Here is a 21,749-nt window from a genome sequence, read left to right as displayed (position 1 = left end):
CATACACACAACCGTAGCTTGTTTTGTGGTCCGCACATTGCGGATCCGCAAAACACAGATACCGGCCTTGTGTGTTTCGCATTTTGCGAGATGGAACGTCTGGTCCATAATAGAACAGTCCTATTCTTGTCCATAATGTGGACAAGAATAGAACATGTTCTATATTTATGCAGGTGCCACAGAACGGACATACGGATGTGGACAGAAAGAAAAATTTTACTGATTAATGTAGTTTAAAATTTTTAAGATTCTAGAAAAGAAAGCACAAAATCTTATTAAATGGAAACCGACCTCTACTTTACTGTCCACAGAAACACACAGCTGCATCTCATTCCCCATACGTAAAGTTAACCTCTGCTCGGTGCTGTCAGAGCTCCTCCGGCCTTTTGTTACTATTCTTTTCTCCTGTAGCACAAATAAGCCATAAATACAGATTTAGATTACTCCGATTGCAATTTACCCTCTATTATACAGGGTGGCCCACGAAAAATTAGTCCATCTCCAGCGATAGTAAGAAAAGATGAACGAGCAAGTGGATTTTTTTTTTTTTAATTACCCACAAGCAGGGGTGGACTGGGAACTTAAAGGGGCCCTGGAAAAGATACTAAGGCCTCTTTCACACGGGCGTCCCGGATTTGCTCCGGAATGCGTGGCGTGTGCATTGCGGGAAAACCGTGCGAGTAGGCACGCAATTGCAGTCAGTTTTGACTGTGATTGCATTCCGATGTTCAGTTTTTTCCGCGCGAGTGCAATTTTTGCAAGCGTGTGAGAAAAAACTGAATGTGGTACCCGAACCCGGACTTCTTCACTGAAGTTTGAGTTTGGGTTAGGTGTTCCATTAATTTTATTATTTTCCCTTATAACATGGTTATAAAGGAAAATAGCATTCTTAATACAGAATGCTTACTAAAATGTTGCTTGAGGGGTGAAAAAATAAAAAATAATTAACTCACCTCATCCACTTGTTCGCGCAGCCGGCATCGTCTTCTTTCTTCTTCTGTCAGGACCTACAAAAGGACCTTTGATGACGTAATCGCGCTCACCAAAAGGTGACGTCAGCACAGGTCCTGCTGAATGAAGATAGAAGGATCTTCTATCTTCATTCAGCAGGACCTGCGCTGACATCACCGCGCTAACCACATGGTGAGTGCGATTACGTCATCAAAGGTCCTTTTGCAGGCCCTGAAAGAAGAAAGAAGATGATCCCGGCTGCGCGATCAAGTGGATGAGGTGAGTTAATTTTTTTTATTTTTTAACCCCTCAAGCAATATTTTAGTAAGCATTCTGTATTAAGAATGCTATTATTTTCCTTTATAGCCATGTTATAAGGGAAAATAATACAGTAAATTGACTTTTATCAATTTACTAACATCATCTCCTAGCAACCATGCGTGAAAATCACATTGCATCCGCACTTGCTTGCTGATGCTATGCGATTTTCCTGCATCCCCATTCATTTCTATGGGGGCTGCGTTGCGTGAAAAACGCTGAAAATAGAACATGCTTCGATTTTCACACAACGCACAAGTGATGCGTGAAAATCACCGCTCATCTGCACAGCCCCATTAAGAGTGAATGTGTCCGGATTCAGTGTGGGTGCAATGCGTTCACCTCACGCATTGCACCAGCACGGAATTCTCGCGTGTAATAGGGGCCTAAAAGTGGCCCTGTTTTTGTGGTTGGGTCCAAATTGCTAGTAGGCAGGGCCAGCCATATCATATTGTGGCACGTCATACCACCTCAACAGAGCCAAATACCACAGTCCATCACAAAATACTGCCAGCAGCGCAAAATACATCCCCAAAAACTTCCACTGGCAGATCGGGAGTAGGGCCCAGGCGGCCCCCTGGGCATTGGCCCACCACAAAATTTCCCTGTACGGTCTATGGCCATGGTCTATGCTTTTTCCAACAAGATGGGGCAACATCTAGCACCTCGCGGGACTCATTGGCACGGGTTCATGAACTGTTTACGGAGGAGCAAACTGTGAGCAAGGGGTTATGGCTACCACGTTCCCCAGACTTGTCCACATCTGATTTTGATCTGTGGGGAAAATTAAAATAAAAAATGTCCGCTAACAATCCACATCCCCTGGATGAACCCAAGGAAAACATCACAAATACTATCCGCAGCATAACAAGCAGTATCAGGCAACATAATCCAACGTGCCCAGAGATGCAGAGATGTGAACAGGGACCACTTTCAGCATCTTTTGTGACTTGTGGGTTGTAGGTCTACTTGCTTGTTCATCTTGTCATACTATCGCTAGAGGCAGGCTACTTTTTCGTGGGCCAACCTGTAGAATACACTACTAATGCCAGAATGAACATCTATTTTTTTGGCCTATGTTAAATAGCTGATATGTAGAGTAGGTTTGTGATTAGGAGGACAAGGTGCTAGAGCTAACCATGTCTGGCAATGATTTCAGCAACAGAATAAGTATACTTGAAAATGCAGTCACACAACTTTTCATAAATGAATAGTACAGGCGAGCATAAAATACTTTGTAATATATCTTATGAGAGAAAAATCACCTGTTTTCCTCCTTCCACTTTTTAAAGTAAGATTCTTTCTGACATTTCTGAGAAATCTGTATTGGTACAAGATGGGCTGCCTGCTCACTGAAGCATCAGATTAGATTTTCCATAAAGAGTGGAAGGGGCAAGGAGAAGAGAGGGAGTTCACAGAGAAACAGACAACAAATACATGACTCGGCAGATTCAGCAGCTATTAGTATATGTTATATGTCACCCCAAGTGCTTCTTCCACATCTATACTGTTCAGTCGTCTGCACAAACATCATTACATCTAGTCTACACCGAACAGCTCAGAGACAAGTGAGAATGTAGAGAAGCAGCATGTAAAGGAGAAAACTGCTAAATTTGCAGATATGAGTCACATGATCATCAGATATAGTGCTATCACTCATGTTCTGAAAAGTTATTTGATGGTTTAGGTATGCTTTAATGGATAGTCCTGTACATAAACTTAATTTGGGGTTGACAAAGGGACAACTATTTCTTAAAAATACATTACAGTGTTTATTACTTGATCGCCACTCATCTGTATTCTCTGACCTACAGATATTAGCTGTATCACTAGGGAAATAGGGTCCAAAAGGGTATATTACAGATCAGTTCTCTGTTCTCTAGGTGGTTCTGAACCTCTTAACCAAGTACATCTCCAATAACTATGGAGTGAATTGCTTCCTACTTTTCAAAGCAGCTTGACAATCTATCGGTGAATTCTGCTCAGCAGGAATGTATTGGGCCTGTGTGTAGGCCAATGAGGCAGCCAAATAATGGAATGATAGATCTCCAATATATATAATTGACTCGGGAAAAAAGACGTAAATGTGCCTTACATTAGGAGTTTTTGTGATTGTAATGGTGAGGCTGTCTTGCTTAGGTCTGTGAGATGTGACAGCCTTGCCATCTTTCTCTGCATGTAACCGGTCCTCTTCTATTTCCTGCAGAAAGATAACCTTTTTCAGACAATTACTGTAAATAGATGCAATAAAGCTGAGAAATGGGGATCATTCTAAATACAAGTGGTATTATACCTATTATAAATGGATCAATGGAAGCTCTTAGCGCACATTATGATCAAACTTTTGTCGGGCCCATCTACCAGGCGTCAAGGTGGCTGCCGCAGATGGGTCCCTGGCACTAATATACCGCTTCTCTTGGACTTACCTAAGTCTACATTTTCTGGGCAGTGTAGGAACCAGCTAGATTTGTATTCTGCTCAGAAGCCCCAGGCTTTTTTTATCAACCATGTTTGCTTTATGGATATGCACCTATGACTATGAATAAGAATGTGCTAGTCTAAATTTTCTTGTAGTGTTTATTGAGCATCTCTTTTAGACTGAGCAAACGCCCATCTGCCTGGACTTCTGAGCAGAATACAAATGTAGCTGGTTCCTACACTGCCCAGAAAATGTAGACTTAGGTAAGTCCAAGAGAGGCGGTATATTAGTGCTAGGGACCCATCTGCAGAAGCCACCTTGACGCCTGGTAGATGGGCCCGACACAAGTTTGATCAAAATGTGCGCTAAGAGCTTCCATTGATCCATTTATAGTAGGTATAATACCACTTGCATTTAGAATGATCCTCATTTCTCAGCTTTATTGTTTGTATGTGTATGCAGCCACTATTTTTTTAATCAACCATGTTTGTTTTATGGATATGCACCTATGACTATGAATAAGAATGTGCTAGTCTAAATCTTCTTGTAGTGTAAATTGATGCATTAAGTATTCATATAACACCCCTATATAATACTCTAATAAGACTATAACTACACGGTCAGGTTTCTTGATGTAGTTTTGGAAGCCAAAATCAGAGGTTAATCATAAAAGGAGAGAAAGTATGTGGTTGGCTTTCAAAACTGCTTAAATAAACCTGAAAATGTAGACTTACCCTCACAGTGCTACATTTACTATAACCTATGGAAATAGGGTCCACCAGGGTATCTTACAGATCAGTTCTCTAGGTGGTTCTGAACCCCTTAACCAAGTACATCTCCAGTGACTATGGAGTGAATTGCGTCCTACTTTTCCGAGCAGCTTGACAATCTATCAGTGAATTCTGCTAAGCAGGAATGTATTGGGCCACAAGCTGTGTGTAGGCCAATGAGGCAGCCACATAATGGAATGATAGATGTCTAATATATATAATTGACTCAGGAAAAAAGACGTAAATGTGCCTTACATTTGGAGTTTTTGTGATTGTAATGTTGAGGCTGTCTTGCTTAGGTCTGTGAGATGTGACAGCCATGCCATCTTTCTCTGCATGTAACCGGTCCTCTTCTATTTCCTGCAGAAAGATAACCTTTTTCAGACAATTACTGTAAATTGATGCATTAAGTGTTCATATAACACCCCTATATAATACTCCAATAAGACTATAACTAAACGGTCAGGTTTCTTGATGCAGTTTTGAAAGCCAAAATCAGAGGTGGATCCTAAAAGGAGAGAAAGTATGAAGGACAGATATAAATTCTCTATTTATTTTTTTATTCACTCCTGTGGTTGGCTTTCAAAACTCTTAAATAAACCTGAAAACGTGGCCGTACCCTAACAGTGCTACATTTACTATAACCTATAGGAAGGTTAAACATTCATAAATAAGCTCATTACTCCGAACTACAAAACTCAAGCCAAGAAAAAAAAGAAGCCTTTTAAACGGGAACGGAGTATTCAGGCTATAGCGGAAATGTATCGGTACATACAGTACAGACCAAAAGTTTGGACACACCTTCTCATTCAAAGAGTTTTCTTTATTTTCATGACTATGAAGGCATCAAAACTATGAATTAACATGTGGAATTATATACATAGCAAACAGTGGAGGCCAGGTCATCTGGTACAGCACCCCATCACTCTCCTTCATGGTCAAATAGCCCTTACTTTCAAAGTTTTCCCAATTTTTCGGCTGACTGACTGACCTTCATTTCTTAAAGTAATGATGGCCGCTCGTTTTTCTTTACTTAGCTGCTTTTTTTCTTGCCATAATACAAATTCTAACAGTCTATTCAGTAGGACTATCAGCTGTGTATCCACCTGACTTCTCCTCAACACAAATGATGGTCCCAACCCCATTTATAAGGCAAGAAATCCCACTTATTAAACCTGACAGGGCACACCTGTGAAGTGAAAACCATTTCAAGGGACTACCTCTTGAAGCTCATCAAGAGAATGCCAAGAGTGTGAAAAGCAGTAATCAAAGCAAAAGGTGGCTACTTTGAAGAACCTAGAATATGACATATTTTCAGTTGTTTTACACTTGTTTGTTTTGTATATAATTCCACATGTGTTAATTCATAGTTTTGATGCCTTCAGTGTGAATCTACAATTTTCATAGTCATGAAAATAAAGAAAACTCTTTGAATGAGAAGGTGTGTCCAAACTTTTGGTCTGTACTGTAGGTGTCACAATCACAGAGTATCATATAATATGCTGAAGAGCTATCATCAATATGTCACAGAAATTGTAAGCTATTCAATTAAAATTTAACTTTTAATAGATAATGTTAATAGAGGTATAATTTTCCAAAATCTCTTGATATATTTTCACTTGATATTTATCAATTGCCAGAATAAAGGTAGAAACAAGACCCGCCGTGGACTTCAATGCAGTAGGTCATATGATAAGGAAGGTAAGAGGTGTAGCACTTACAGTTAGATGTTTTCTAAGTGAGATCCGGTGAGGTCAGGAGGAACAAGTATCCCTGTTGATACCCTAAGGTGTCTACCCCTGCCTACAGGCAGAGCACCCGCCCCGGAAGGGGCGACCCCACCTCTCGGTGGCTAAACCCTTTTCTTACCCTCACGTGACCCTAGATGTTACCTCACGGCGGGTTCAAATGTTCTCCTCTGTTGAATAGGACAAAGGTGTCAGTCCTAAATGATGGAATTTTTGGTTGTCCCGACGCGTTTCCCCAAGTCAGTCCTTGGTTCCTCAGGGGACCATGATGGTTAAATTCACGTAGCCGAAGGATGGTGGCTATATGCTGGCAGTGGCTGATGATACGCAGCTACTATGTTTAAAAACAGGGTTTAAGTAGCAGAATTTTCGCGCCGGATAAACGGTGCCGCCCCTTTTTTTTGGGAGTGATTGAAGTCTGCCATGGCCAGTTGTTAGTGATGCTCCATTATGTTAGTAAAGTCATTGGTCTAGGTTCGGGGTAGTGGGATAGTCACATACCTGTCAGCCAGTCCCGCTTGCTCGCTTCCTCCGAGAGCGCCGGTAAGCCTATGCGTCATGTCCGGTCATGTGATCGGGAGCTCAACCTCACATGATCACTACTTCCTCTCTGTGGAACGCAAGCATAGCCAGCTGTGGAACGCATCGTGCGTCACTTGTAATAGTGACTGTGATCAGTCTAATTTCACCACTGGAACTATAGAGACCCTGCAATTATGCAGAAACTAAATTGGAATACTTATGGTAGTAATTAGATATCTCGAATTGATATATAATATAGGGCGATATATAAGACTCATGAACCTATTCCGGTTCAGATATGCTCTGGAGTCCTGGTCTTTTTAATACATTTACGGATCCCGTGTTCAATAATTTATATAACCGGAGACATAATCAGGAGAGGGGGAGGGGGGGGGGGAGAGGGAAGGGGAGGGTCGGGGAGGGGGGGGAGGGGGCAAATGGAAAATCATATTAGATGAAACATGTGTAGGAGATTTGTTCGTTGAGTCCCTGTGGGTAAACTGTTTTCATTCTATGGATCCATTGGGCTTCCTTTCTCAATATTTTGTTGTCCCAGTCCCCACCCCTGGGCGACTGTCTCACTACCTCAACCACCTGAAATTTGAGTATTCTTGCATCCCCTCCATGATATTCGTTGACGTGGCGTGCTTATCGCCTTATCGGTTTATCCCTTTTGTTCCTGATATCACCTAGATGTTCGCCTACTCTACGCCTAAGTTCACGTTTGGTTTTACCAATATAGTTCAGTGGGCAATCACATGAGCACAAGTATATAACTCCTTGAGTGCGACAGTTGGCAAAATCATAGTTTTGATATGTGATACCTGTACTGCTGCTACTGAAGGAGTTAGATTTTAGTATGTGTGGGCAACAAACACAGTCACTACCACATTTATATGTGCCTGGAGGTCTATTCCCAAGCCAGGTGGAATCACTTCGTGGTCTTTGATAATGGCTGTGTATTAATCTATCCCGTAATGATCTGCCACGTCTATACGTAATGGCGGGTGTGATTGGTAAAAATTCCGCTATATCAGGGTCGGAAAGTAAGATACCCCAGTTGTTACTCAGGATATCTCTCACTTTTTGACTTTGTTTGTCAAAGGTACCAATGATTCTTGTAACCGGTTCAATTTGATTAGAGGGAGTATTTGTAACAAGAAGAGAATGACTGTAGGTGGGTCATATATTTCTGCTGTAATTCTAGGATACCAAATGTATAAATATCAGTATACAGTAAATATACAGACATATGTAAAAAAAAATAAAAAATCTCCTGCCCTAAAATCTAGCAATGCCATGGTCTGAGAGTCTGTGTTTGGTCACATTATACATGCATGATGAAGCAAGGTTGCAACTTTAACGGCTTGTTGACTGCTCATGCATGTTTTTATAGCAGTCTTTAGGGGCTTTTTTTCTGCATTGTAGTGGCATATGGTATTAAGAGGGTAAAAGGGTCAGCATGAAGATCGGGGGGGAAGTCGAGAAAGACAGCGAAGGGTCAAAATCCACAAACCAGGCAGAAGTTGGTACTCGGGCAAACAAATGTAAACAGCACACCATTGCAGAAACTACTGAAACTGCAACTGGAAACTATTGCTCAGGCACCTTCCACTGCAGAAGGTGCCTTATCTGCCTCAAGGTGGCTAGAAATAGGCTGGGGAAGATTAGGGTGCTCACTGGCCCTATAAGAGCCAGAGGGAGCATTTGTATCCTACAGGTGGAGCAAGACAGGCTTAGCTGACAAGAAGAAAGTCGCAGCCTGCATGGAGGGACAGAACTACTATGATGGTAGGTGAGCAGAGCAGTGGTGGCCACGGGGAAGATGGAAGATTGTACGACTGCAGGATAAGACATCCTGGCATTGGGACTCCTGCTTGGTGTTGGTTGGGGTGCCCTTGATGTTGGATGATTTTCTGGGTGTAAGGCAGGGCCCGTGAATGATGGAGACAATGATCAGGCCTGTTAGTTGCAATAAATAGAGGCCCTGATTTATCAACGGAGACAATTTGAAGTTTGTCTTCAAATTTGCCTATTTGTGTAAGGGTAACGGTCTGTGACCCAAATAGATGAAAGTGGAGCACAGCACTTGTTCAATTTAGAACAGGGAAGCTATCGCATTCTCACTTATTTTAACCTGTCACAGATAAGGCAGGTCAGGAGTGGAGCGCATGTCGAGACAATTTTTGGAGACTTTTCCTCTATAATAAATAAGGCCAAAAACCAACTTGCTCCACAGGAACGCCCACAAACAGATGGATTTCTGAAGCTGACTTAGGAGCAAAAAAACAAAACTTTGGCCTGTCGTAGACTATTGATAAATTTGTCCTTGGAGCAAAACGACAGGAAAGCTGCAATTTACCCCGAAATAAAGACAAAACCGGGTTGATAAATCAAAGCCATAATCTCTCTTTACTGAGCTGATAAGGGTTGTAATATAAATAGCAGCAAAATGCACAGATCCACAGAATATCCCAATGTGATTCTGTTTCCAACACTGACTAGCCAGGGGGCAGAGCTGGTCCATCACCCTGACAACCTAACACAGTTTGAAAAGTTGTTAACCATATGTTGTTCACACAGTGCTATTAAGTGCATATACATAACAAATCACAACACTAACTCAAGAAACATTGTATTAATTCTGTTAATGGAAATTAACCGTTTGCAGTAGTCATTTTGGGATACTGCATAGCCTCTCCAGTTCATTCACTATTAGCTAGTTTTGGCACCCAATAGCAAACAGCAGGCCCACAATACACGGGCACCGGTTGTGTGCACTCCGTGCTGTGGAGACAAACCCATTGAGTTAAATGGGGCTGCGATCTGCAAAATACGGCAAAAGATAGATAGGACATGTCCTATCTTTTGTGGAGCGGAGGCGTGGATCTGAAGCCCACAAAAACACTCAGAAGCGCTTCCGTGGACTTTTGGGTCCGGTCCTTCTGCACCGCAAAATATAGGACGTGTTCTATCTTTTGCCATATTTTGTAGATCGTGGACCCATTGGCTTAAAGTAAATGGGTCCACACCACAATGCAGGATACATACGGCCAGTGCATTTGCGGTCTGCAGCACGGGCACAGTGTCCATACGGTCGTGTGAATGAGGCCTAAGCTAGCAGCAATGATAATGCAGATGGAGTCCCACAGGCATGTGACAGTACCTCTTTAATAAACCCAAGGAGCCTTACAGAATTGAGTCATTATACAGTACTACACTTTATTCTTGCTTACCCGATGTCTTTGCATAAGAGCTTCATTCTTTTTTTTTAAGGCCTTAATCTTTTTGTCCAACTCAGCATCATTCTGCTCTTTCTCCATGATGTCTTCCTCATGTAGTGAAAACTGTTAAAATGAGTATAAACATGGATGTACATAAAGCCAAAAAAAATACTGCACTGCAGAGAGATTACACATAGAAACTCAATGGTAGGACTGCAAAAACCTCCACTGTACCTATAAATGAGGCCTTCAGTAAGGAATCGGTGCAGCTAAAAAGAGCAACGAGACCAGGAAAGTGCGACAGCAGATATTCATGTTTTTTGAATTGACAGTTACAGTTGGTGAAGCAAGGCGGGTGTCCTGCACATGGCACCCTAGGGGAGAATAGGACAGGATGTAACCCCGGGATGGACCTTATGGTATGGTCCATTTTGTGGGAAGATGTTAACCTAAATTTTATAACATGTTTATTTTTGAGATACAGACCTCACCTCATATTTATTTCTGATATTAACACTCCTACCAGGGATATTTAACTAAACTGATGTAACGGAAAACTGGCTTAGTTGAACATAGCAACCAGACTCTATCTCACCCATCTCTCTTGTGCAACTCTCCATCTCTCATGAGACAAGCCTTGGAAAATAGCCGAGCCATAAATCCATCTGCAGACAGCTGTTTCAGAGTCCTCTGTGCACGATAAATCCAAATCACTTGCTTAGATAAAAGCCACAGCTACTACATGATGGAGTTCAGCAACATATTCCTTAAAGGGTTTGTTTTGCTTATAGGCTGCTTTTTATTTCTTGCCTACATATGAGTGGAGCATATTAGCATTTCCTTGTAAGTGCGAGGATGTGTTTTCATTGTGCTGGTGACGTACCGGGCTTCTCCTCACTATATGGGAAGCCGAGACGTTCGTCCAGCAATGAGCCTGGAGACGTCACCAGCACAGATGGGTGTTTTCTGGCGCTGCCGGAGGCTACTTTGCATAGTACTCACCTCTAAAATAGCCTGTGTTAGAGAACACCTATCTGTGACCGTGACGTCACCGGGCTCATTGCTGGCTGGAAGTCTTGGCTTACCATAGCCTGGCATGTCAATAAAGCTTTAAAGCGGTATTACCATTGAAAGCATATGCCTCATATATTAATGTCTCATAGGTGTAGGTTCCGATTCCAGGACTCCCACCTATCGGGAGATTGGGTCCCCCTTCTCCCCTGTTCACACACCAGAATAGAAGAAGCCAGGCATGCATGCAGCTCTTCCCTTTGCAGTTTATGAAAGTTAGCCCTCTGTTTGCATGGGCTTTCTACACATTTTGGAGTGTGTCTGTGGGAATTATTGCCCAATCATCCAGAAGAGCATTTGTGAGGTCAGGCACTGATTTTGGTCAAGAGTTCCTGGCTCGAATCTCCATTGTAGTTTAGCCTAAAGGTATCTTATGGGGTTGAGGTCAGAGCCCTGTGTGCACCAGTCACAATCTTCCACATCAAACTCACCCAACCATTCTTTTATGGAGATTGTTTTGTACACTGGGGCACAGTCATTTTGGAACAGAAAAGGGTTTTCCCCCAAACTGTTCTCACAAAACTAGAGACATACAGTTGTCCAAAAAGGCCTTAGTAGGCTGAAGCTAATATCTTTTCCATCCCTGGAAATAGTAGACTTAGGTCTCTTTAAAAAACAACCCTGTAGCTTTATCCCTCCTCCACCACACTTTACAGCAAGCACATAGCAGTCAGGCAGGTAATGTTCTGCTTGCATTTGCCAAAACCATACTCATCGATCAGATTGCCAGACACAGAAATGTGGTTCATCACTCCAGAGAACACGATTCCACTGCTCAAGAGTCCAATGGCGGCATGTTTTAGACACTTTGCATTGTGCTTTGTAGTGTAAGGCTTTCATGCAACTGATCAGTCATGGAAATCCATGCCATGATGATCACTGTGTACGGAACTCTGCGTTGGCTACTTTTATGCACCTCTGCGCTTGATGACCTCGCTCTGTAACTTTACATGGTGTGGCTGAGTTAAAAATCAGATGTTTACAAGCAGAACTTCCTGTTTCTATCAGTTTCCTGTTGGGTCTTCTAACCAAACCCAGCATGCTGAGCTCCAGGGCTTGCTCCATTTAGCTAACATGAGGAGTGGAGGTATAGGGCACATTACTACTGTAGAGGGAACAGTGTGGCAGATAGAGCAAGCCCTCATGAACATTACATAGCAAAGCATATTGGGTTTGGGAATAAAAGTTCTAATATGAAAAACATGTATATGGGACAAAAATTTGCAGTTTGGGGTACTCTGGCTAGATAAAAATAATTCATGGATCTGGAGAACCCCTTTAAGTCAAATGAGCTTCTCGACCCATTATCTAAGTACAAACCACTGCATATTGTACATTTTTATGGTCACCAGCCTTACCAAATATTGTGTAATCCTATATATTTATTTCATTATTATTCTTCGTTTATCCAAGATGTTACATCCTGGTGAATGTTCATTCTTAATACGCATGTATATTTCCACATCATGCATCTTTTTTCAGCTCTATTTTGTTAAAGTCCCATGTTACTATCTATATTAAAAAATATCCTAAAATGCTGTGTTTGCAATGGCCACTCGGCCTAAAGCAGGCATGCTCAACCTGCGGCCCTCCAGCTGTTGTAAAACTACAACTCCCACAATGCCCTGCTGTAGGCTGTTCGGGCATGCTGGGAGTTGTAGTTTTGCAACAGCTGGAGGGCCGCAGGTTGAACATGCCTGGCCTAAAGTATATCAAGACTTCCTGTTCTTTAAGTATCCACGTGGGCCATAGGCACAATAGACTGGTGGGGACCTCATTGACTTCTATGGGGAAGTTTTCTAGGCATGCTCTGTGAAGAAGTCAGGAGGAAGAAAATAAGTCGCAATATCCCCTATTGTGAATCTTGGATCCTGTGTGTTATATATATATATATATATATCTGATATTGTAATCCTGCCTGTGATAGTAATGAGATGGGTACTGAAAAGTCACCTGTACAGAACAGGACATTTTGACATATTTTATGCCGAGTCATCAGTGCTGCTGGATTTTAGGATTATTTTTTATTTGTAAAAAAAAAAATGAATATAATTATTTATTTAAATATTTTTTTTATTAATATATAGTGACATAAAAAATGAAAACACTAAAATTCTCAGAAAATCTGTTTAAAGGGGGTTTCCAAGACTTTTATACTGATGACCTATTCTCTGGATAGGTCATCAGTATCTGATCTGTGGGGGTCCAACACCTGGTCCATTGCCTATCAGCTGTTTGAGAAGGCACTGGCGCCCGCAGTAGACCAATGGCCTTCTCCCTGCTCACCAAGCACAGCGCCATACATTGTACAGCGGCTGTGCTCGGTATCACAGCTCAGCCATTTAATGAGCTGTGCCTAGATCAACATTACGTCACATGGCCTAGGCTAAGCTGAGAGAAGGCCGCGGAGCTACTGCAAGAGCCAGTGCTTTCTTAAACAGCTGATCTGTGGGGGTCCTGGGTGTCAGACCAATCAGATACTGAGGATAGGTCATTATTATAAGAGTCTCAGAAAATACCTTTAACATAAAAACATAATTTAAATAAAAGGTTATTTTCTTATTACACATTCCCTTTAACTATTATTGTATGTAAGTTGTTGCTATTTGAATGTCTTGATTTTTTTGTACGGATTTCCAAAGACTTCGGGCTTAGATGCTTACAGAATAAAACTCTCACATCTTGCAGGTACCTGTTTTGGTGACCATAAGTAAATTACCTTCGTTATGAGCCACCTGACGCCACTGAGACAGAAACTGTAAGGTCTCTTTCACACGGGCGAGTTTTCTGTGCGGGTGCAATGCGTGAGATGAACGCATTGCACCCGCACTGAATCCGGACCCATTCATTTCTATGGGGCTGTGCCCATGAGCGGTGATTTTCACGCATCACTTGTGCGTTGCGTGAAAATCGTAGCATGCTCTATATTCTGCGTTTTCCACGCAACGCAGGCCCCAAAGAAGTGAATGGGGTTGCGTGAAAATCGCAAGCATCCGCAAGCAAGTGCGGATGCGGTGCGATTTTCACGCATGGTTGCCAGGTGAAGATCGGGATGGGGACCCGATCATTATTATTTTCCCTTATAACATAGTTATAAGGGAAAATAATAGCATTCTTAATACAGAATGCTTAGTAAAATTGGGATAGAGGGGTTAAAAAAAAATACAATTATTAAACTCACCTTATTCACTTGTTCGCGCTGCCTGGCTCGTCTTCTTTCTTCTTCTTTGATGACCTGGGAGGAAAAAGACCTTTGGTGATGTCACTGAGCTCATCACATGGTCCATCACCATGGTGATGGGCCATGTGATGGACCATGTGATGAGCACGGAGCCATCACATGGCCCATGTGATGAGCGCAGTGACATCACCAAAGGTCCTTTTCCTCCAAGGTCCTCAAAGAAGAAGAAAGAGGATGAGCCAGGCAGCGCGAACAAGTGGATGAGGTGAGTTACATTTTTTTTTTTTATTTAACCGCTCCATCCGTATTTTACTAAGCATTATGTATTAAGAACGCTATTATTTTCCCTTATAACCATGTTATAAGGGAAAATAATAAAATCTACACACCTAACCCAAACCTGAACTTCTGTGAAGAAGTCCGGGTTCGGGTCTGGGTACCAAACATGTCGATTTTTCTCACGCGCGTGCAAAACGCATAAAAATGCTTTGCACTCGTGTGGAAAAATTGCGCATTTTCCCGCGACGCACCCGCATCCTATCCGGCCCTCACAAGCGACGCCTGTGTGAAAGAGGCTTAAAAATTCCGAATTCCTGCAGCTTCTCCCTTGCTGCAGTGGTTTTTCAGGAGGTTGCATGGGGCTGTGACTACAGTAATTGGAATGGACAAGCAGTCCTGGAAATTCTTAATCCCTGCAGCTACGGGCTTGGTATATCAGATAGCAGATACCGAAAATATCAGAGTTAGGTAATCAGGAAACATATAGCTCTAAGGTGGAGTGATATTCTAAAAGGAAGCTGATGTATTGAAACGTTAGTGAATATCTTTTACTTACCTTTTGCTGTCCACCCTCCATTGAAGGACATTCAGATTTCATACTATAAAAATATTAACACAGAAAACTTTCACATAGCTGGTACATCTCTATGATGTTTGATGTGGTCTGGCGCTGTTTGTATTAGTTGTGTGTCAATTTACCCAAATCCAATTTTCCTGCATGTAGCATCAGTCTGTTCAGATAAAATCGTAGCATGCGCTGCTATGGTCCAACTCCCTCGCTAGACCCTTTAAATCAATGGGTCATCAGAAAAAGAGAACACAGACGTCATCCATGTGAGGTCCATTTTAATGGCATAAAACATGTAATGGGGGTATTCTGGAATGAGACTAACACTTGAACACCTCTTTCCCATATCCAATTTTAGGCAATTAATTAAAGACCAAGACTATGTGTGTTGATCATGTACGCTGTCGAAGCACCCGATGCACACACTAAACAGGCCCATAGGGTTACATTAACCAGACGTAGGCCAAAAGACTATCCTTTTTTAAACTTCCACCTAGCTGGTATATATCACTATACGAAATATTGCAGTAGGCTATGCTATCTTATACAGAGACATGAAGGAAAAAATGTATAGTAAAAGTTCAAACGTTTTTCACAATGGAACCTTATAGGTGACAGATGCCACTGTATGGCATCCATTCATGGCGTAGGCATTGAACGGAGGCCATCAGGGTGATGTGACCTTAGTCTTCGCCAGCAAAAAGACCAAAATTATTTTAGTTTCCATACTACCAACTTACTGTAGGAATATAGTATCTGACTATGGTTTTTCTGTCCTCTATATACACAAATGTGTATTTTGGGGGAAAGTAGGATTATGGCCATAGACTATAGGTCACTATATGGATGCACTGTGTACTGACATAACAGTGTGTTCATTATGGACATACAAAAGCTTATTTTAATGAATTTGTGGCACCAATAATTACCTACAGCAACTGATTTTCATGAGATCTGAACTTTGGGCCTAATCTGAAAAGCCTAGTCTGGTCTAGTAAAGAGAGTTTACTGAAGTATAATCATATCATTATATTTCATGAAACAATTTGACATAAATTAAAGGCTATGGACACCTTTGGGGCAATTTTTATTACTGCATTTTACCCATTTTGGGCTAAAAATCATATTATCAATTGGCCTTTATGAAACGCATTTGCAGATTTGCTTCCCCCTTCCTGGGGAATTCATCAATTTGATAACAATTTAGCGTAGGCTACTTTCACACTAGCGTTTTTGCTGGATCCGGCAGGGTTCAGCAAAAATGATTCCGTTACTGATAATACAAATATCTGCATCCGTTATGAGCGGATCCGGTTGAATTATCTTTAACATAACAATGACGGATCCGTCATGAACTCCTTTGAAAGTCATGACGGATCCGTCTTGCTCCACATCCCAGGACGGAAAGCAAACCGGTATGCTCTCCGGTATGAGAACGGAACAGAATGCGTTTTGGAGCGCTCTGTTTTGTTCAGTTACGTTTTGTCCCATTGACAATTAATGGGGACGAAACTGAAGCGTTTTTTCCAGTATTGAGACCCTAATGACGGATCTCGATACCGGAAAATATTAATGCTAGTGTGAAAGTAGCCTTAAAGATTATCTTTCACCACTCCTGACCTGCCTATTTTAATAGCTACATGCATTCTCCATGTAATAACAATTCTGGAGCATCTATTATTATGTCTCTATGTTGTGCCATTCCTTTATTATTTCTACTAGAAGTTATAAATTAATTGCTAGCAGTCTGCAGTAAGGGTACAGAGGGGAGGTAACCAGTTGGGGGTGTACCTGCAGTCTGAAAATGTCAGCACTGATTGGATAGAGTCAGTCTGTGCAGGTACACACCCCCAACTGGTTACCTCCCCTCTGTACCCTTACTGCAGACTGCTAGCAATTCATTCATAACTTCTAGTAGAAATAATAAAGGAATGGCACAACATACAGACATAAGAGTAGATGCTCCAGAATTGTTAGTACGCGGGGAATGCATGTAGCTATTCAAATAGGCATGTCAGGAGTGGTAAAAAGGTCCTCTTTAAGTGAATGTTTATTGGCTGCCGGGAATACAGAGATAAGGGCTACAGATCCAGCCGTCAGAACTGCTCTCACATGGAGTCACTGAGTAGGGAGAACCAATACTCTGCCAATGCATTGAAAGTGAAACCCGTAGCAAATCCATCAATTTGATAAGAATTTAGCTTAAATAGAGGTTTATAAACTGTCAGGAATTCAGAGATAAGGGCTACAGAACTATTCTCTGTTGAAGTCACTGAGAAGCGGGAAGTAATAGTCTGCAAATGCATTGAAAGTGAAAACTGTAGAGGAAAAACTGTTAAAATGTTTTATTAGAGACCAACTGAAAATATGATTTTTAGCCCAAAATGAGTAAAATGCAATCATAAAAAGTTCCCTGAAAGGTGTCCATAGCCTTTAAACATACATATGTGCCCCTTTTATTCCCTTTCAGAAGATGCAAATGTAGAAAATTTGATGCTGAACATAAACTTGCTTAATCATTGTTCAAGTAAAGTCTGAAGAAGGAGCGTTATGTAATGTAAGGTACTGTAAGTGGTCTCTAGTTACATACTGATGTCGCCTCTTCGCCCTCGGATGCATGTCATCTATGCTGTAATGTTCTCTTCAGGAATAGTAACTCCATATGTGGTGCTGCAGAGCATAGCTTCATACTTAGGGCTTAGAGTTAAAGGGCAATTTAACAGATTAAAGTATAAAACTATGCCAGAAATGCAATAGACTAATAAACAATATGAAAACAAACTAGGACTACAGCTCATATAGGGGACTCTTAGGTTTCCTGATGTGGTTTTGGAAGCTAAGACCAGGAGTGAATTTTAAAAAAAAGTCACATCCGTCCATTATACGTTCTCTCCTTTTATGATCCCCTCCTGATCTGACATAGAAGATATCAGCACTGACTACTCTATCAGAATAAAAAAGACCACACAAAGGCAACACTCACACTTTTCTGCATATTGGACATCAGAGGTGAAGCTGGGTATATTCCAGAGCAGAGCTGAGGCAGTGGAGGCGTCAGATGGCTTTTCTGCACTGGTCGCATAGCATACAAGATCATGTTGTGATTACAAAGGCTTTTTCTGGGCTGTCCGCCAAATGCACAGGCAGCCTAAATGCTGACCATAGACTCATCATGCCACCCATTCAGTCACTATTTAATTTTTTCTTTTTCTTTACAGCTGATTTACTTGCTTATCTTTCTGCTTTATATGACAGCTTTACACGGTATTAGGCCTCTTTCATGGATTGGCTCTGGAAGCGTTCAGTGAAACTCGCACCATTTTGCAAGCAAGTTCAGTCAGTTTTGTCTGCGATTGCGTTCAGTTTTTTCCGAACGGGTGCAATGTGTTGTGATGCGTTTTTCACACGCGTGATAAAAAACTGAAGGTTTACAAACAACATATCCTAGCAACCATCAGTGAAAAACGCACTTGCTTCCGGATGCAATGCGTTTTTTCACTGAAGCCCTATTCACTTCTATGGGGCCAGAGCTGCATGAAAAATGCAGAATATAGAACATGCTGCGATTTTCACGCAACGCAGAACTGATGCGTGAAAAAAAAAAAAACGCTCATGTACACAGACCTATTGAAATGAATGGGTCAGGATTCAATGCGGGTGCTATGCGTTAACTTCACGAATCGCACCCGTGCGGAAAACTCACTCGTGTGAAATGGGGCTTAGGCATTGTTTACAGATCATCAGTTCACGTGACTGTAATCCCGTGAATATAGGAGTAGTTATTATCTGTAGTGGTATTATACAGTATAGAATTCTTTCAATTTTAGAAATACGTATACCAGTAGACTTTGCATTAATTGCTCGAAGGCCTCATACACATGATCATATCCGTTTTGTAGTCCTGCAAAATACAGATGCAGTCCGTGTCCTGCCCACATTTGTTGACTTTAATAGGTCAGTTTTCCTCACTTTGTGGACGTATTCTTTTTGTGTAACTGACATACAGATGCTTTCCACATCCGTATGGCCATTGCGTAAAAACATGTACTATACTTGCCCGCAAAATTGAAGTAAAAAAATATACAGATGCTACATGGACGGTACCCATATTTTGTGGGTCTGCAATTTGCATGCTGCAAAATACATATGGTCATGTGCATGAGGCCTAGTGTTAAAAGTTTATATGTAATATCCTAATAAATATTGTTCACACTATGTGTAATGGTCATGAACACACACACACAGACAGGGGGGAGGGAGTGACCACTGTTCTCCACCCTCGCCCCTGACCCTGCCTACTTGCCTCGCAAGTCCTGATGACTAGGGACAACTGGACGGCAGTCCCTAACTTGGTGTAAGTGCAGGGAGGACAAACAGACAACAAACAGAACGAATACGGACCGAGTCAAAACCAGGAAGGCAGCGCACTACAAAAGGAACAAGCAGAGAATGGTCAGGAGAAAGCCAAGGTCGTTAAAAACAGGAGCAGCTAGAAGTACCAAAGGAGTAACCAGGGATCGTCTGGAGCAGGCCGGGATCAGGAACCAGGAAAGCAGTACAGCACAGCCGGAACAGACAGGGAGACGTTGGACAAACAGGAGGTAAATACACCAGGAAACCAAGGAGACACTGGTGGAACCTGAATAACAGGCAATCTGTGGCCAGCAGATTGCCTGTTTAAATAGGGAGCCCGGGTGGTCATGTGACGTGGCCAGCGTCACATGACTCCACACAGACTACACAGCCGAGCGCCGAGTGATCAGCTCGGCGCTCAGCCCTAAAACCATTCGCATGAATGCGCGGGGGGGCGCGCATAGTACTATCAGGAGTGCAGGCGACGCCGGACGCGCTGATGATGTGCGCACGCTCCGGACGTGCCCGCCTCCGAGACCGCACCGTGACACTATGGGATTGGAGTAAGATAGTATCATGTAACATATATTTATAAAATAGCTTACAAATATAGCATAAATACATAGATAGCAATGTACCAAAATATACCATGGAAATAATACAAAATAAAAGATAAAAAATGATGCTCCAATCCTTATTCAAGAGACAGTTACTGAGTAAAGCGACCATCTGGCTCAAGAAAAAAAAAAAACACATTAACTGGGGAATGATCAGAACACTTACCTAGTGACCTCAAGTAAGTGTCTTCAGCTACCAAATGAACAGGGCTAGACTGGGGTTCCTTGGGCCCACCAAAGTAAATTATTCTTGAGAACCAAACCCCATATCATCAATAAAGTTTAATAAACTTTGATTCAAAGAAATAGAGCCTAGTGGAAGTTATTGTCTTCAAAGGCAACTTCAAATGTTGTTTTTTATCCCCTGGACCTTTGGGGAACACTTTGGTATCAGAAGCTTGGTTCAAAGGAGAATCCTCTGGTGCTCTAGTGGGCCAGTCTGACACTGCAAATTAACAGTATGCATTATGCAGTCTGAGAAGAGGAGCTGCCATCTTAGATGGCAGAAGAGGAGCCTTGGAATTGGTGGATCTGCAGCTAAAAAGATGAAAAGGAGGTCACCAGGTAAGTGTTCAGTTTGTTCCTCTGTGAATTTTTTTCTTGAAACGGCAGTCACTGTAAGAAGCTGCAGCTTGCTTTGCTAAAGTGACTGAAGACTTGAAATGATCATCATTTCATACTCAGCTGACGCTTATACATCCCTACTGTCCTATTAGACACTAGATATGTATGGTATATGTGCCTGAGAGCGGCAGAGTCTTGAAACGAATTGCATGGAATGTTACTGTATTTTACTTTTATTTCCTGTTCAGGTATATTTTAAATAGTTTTTAGTGTATTTTTAATAAACCCCTATAATTATATGGCAGTGCTTCCAAATCCCTTTTATTTTCTACATCCACTGCATAGGTTGCACCAAGTGTAACAGCCTGGTTGATAGTGTACCCCAACAATTTGCACCAACAAAATGGTGTACTTGAAAACTCAAAAGCATATTATAACATCATATTGTGGATTACGAAGAATCTAATTGAGTGTCAGAACAATTAAAGGGAAAAGATGGCTCTGGTATTATTACAGTGTACAACAGATAACTGAAAACCATCCAGAAAGGGGTTAAGATCAAGTTACCAGCTATGACGCGCAAGCCACTGACTGAGTAGCTGCAAATGGATGTGAGCTCAGTGGGTTCTGAGGGCAGCCTGAACAGTGCCATAAAACAGGCTACCTACCTTACCCTAGATCGCACGCTCGATAACTCGTCTGGACGCGCATCGCCTATTCCACAATTAAAAAAGTCAAAAGGGCATTACTTCAATTGCAACTATGCGATCCCTGGTGCCTCCAACATCCAGCTGATAGAGACTACTCTTTTTATTCTGCCCCTCACTCCTCCTACACCCGCATAGACTACATTCTCCTCCAACAGTCGGCCCCAAAATGGCTGGAATCCACACAAATCGGTAATATTCTGTGGTCGGACCATGCCCCAATATTTTGTTCCCTGAACCTACCCTTTCTCACTAAAACTGAGTGGACATGGCGGTTAAATGAATCCCTCCTTCTTGACCCGGTGTGCGCTGCTGATCTTACAACCACTGTTTCGGACTTTTTGTCGGACCACAGTGAGGACACCACTCCTCTCCCAATAAAGTGGGAGGCCCTGAAATGCGTCCTGTGCAGAATTTTCATTAAACATGGCTCCCGTTTCAAGAAGGAGAAAGCGCA

The 21,749-nt window shown here is 42.0% G+C and overlaps 1 protein-coding gene across 3 annotated transcripts in view; it reads right to left on the bottom strand.

The window, feature by feature from the left end:
• Window positions 1-18,120, bottom strand: part of CCDC9B (coiled-coil domain containing 9B) — a 69,524-nt gene extending 51,404 nt beyond the window's left edge. For 2 of the 3 annotated variants that reach the window (XM_040411696.1, XM_040411694.1), the window contains exons 1-5: window positions 18,035-18,120; window positions 15,040-15,082; window positions 9,965-10,075; window positions 4,714-4,818; window positions 292-405 (exon numbers count right to left, since the gene is read on the bottom strand). In XM_040411696.1, coding sequence (XP_040267630.1) covers window positions 292-405; window positions 4,714-4,818; window positions 9,965-10,075; window positions 15,040-15,081 — 372 coding nt within the window. In that variant the 5' untranslated portion in view covers window position 15,082; window positions 18,035-18,120. The remainder of the gene's footprint in view (window positions 1-291; window positions 406-4,713; window positions 4,819-9,964; window positions 10,076-15,039; window positions 15,083-18,034) is intronic. The other variant, XM_040411695.1, reaches the window with a different exon arrangement.
• Window positions 18,121-21,749: the final 3,629 nt, after the last annotated feature.

This window comes from Bufo bufo, chromosome 11, assembly GCF_905171765.1.
Source record: "Bufo bufo chromosome 11, aBufBuf1.1, whole genome shotgun sequence".
In the NCBI taxonomy this organism is placed as follows: Eukaryota; Metazoa; Chordata; class Amphibia; order Anura; family Bufonidae; genus Bufo; species Bufo bufo.
The sequence above is the reverse complement of the archived record's forward strand: the minus strand, read 5'-3'. Positions and strand labels throughout refer to the sequence as shown.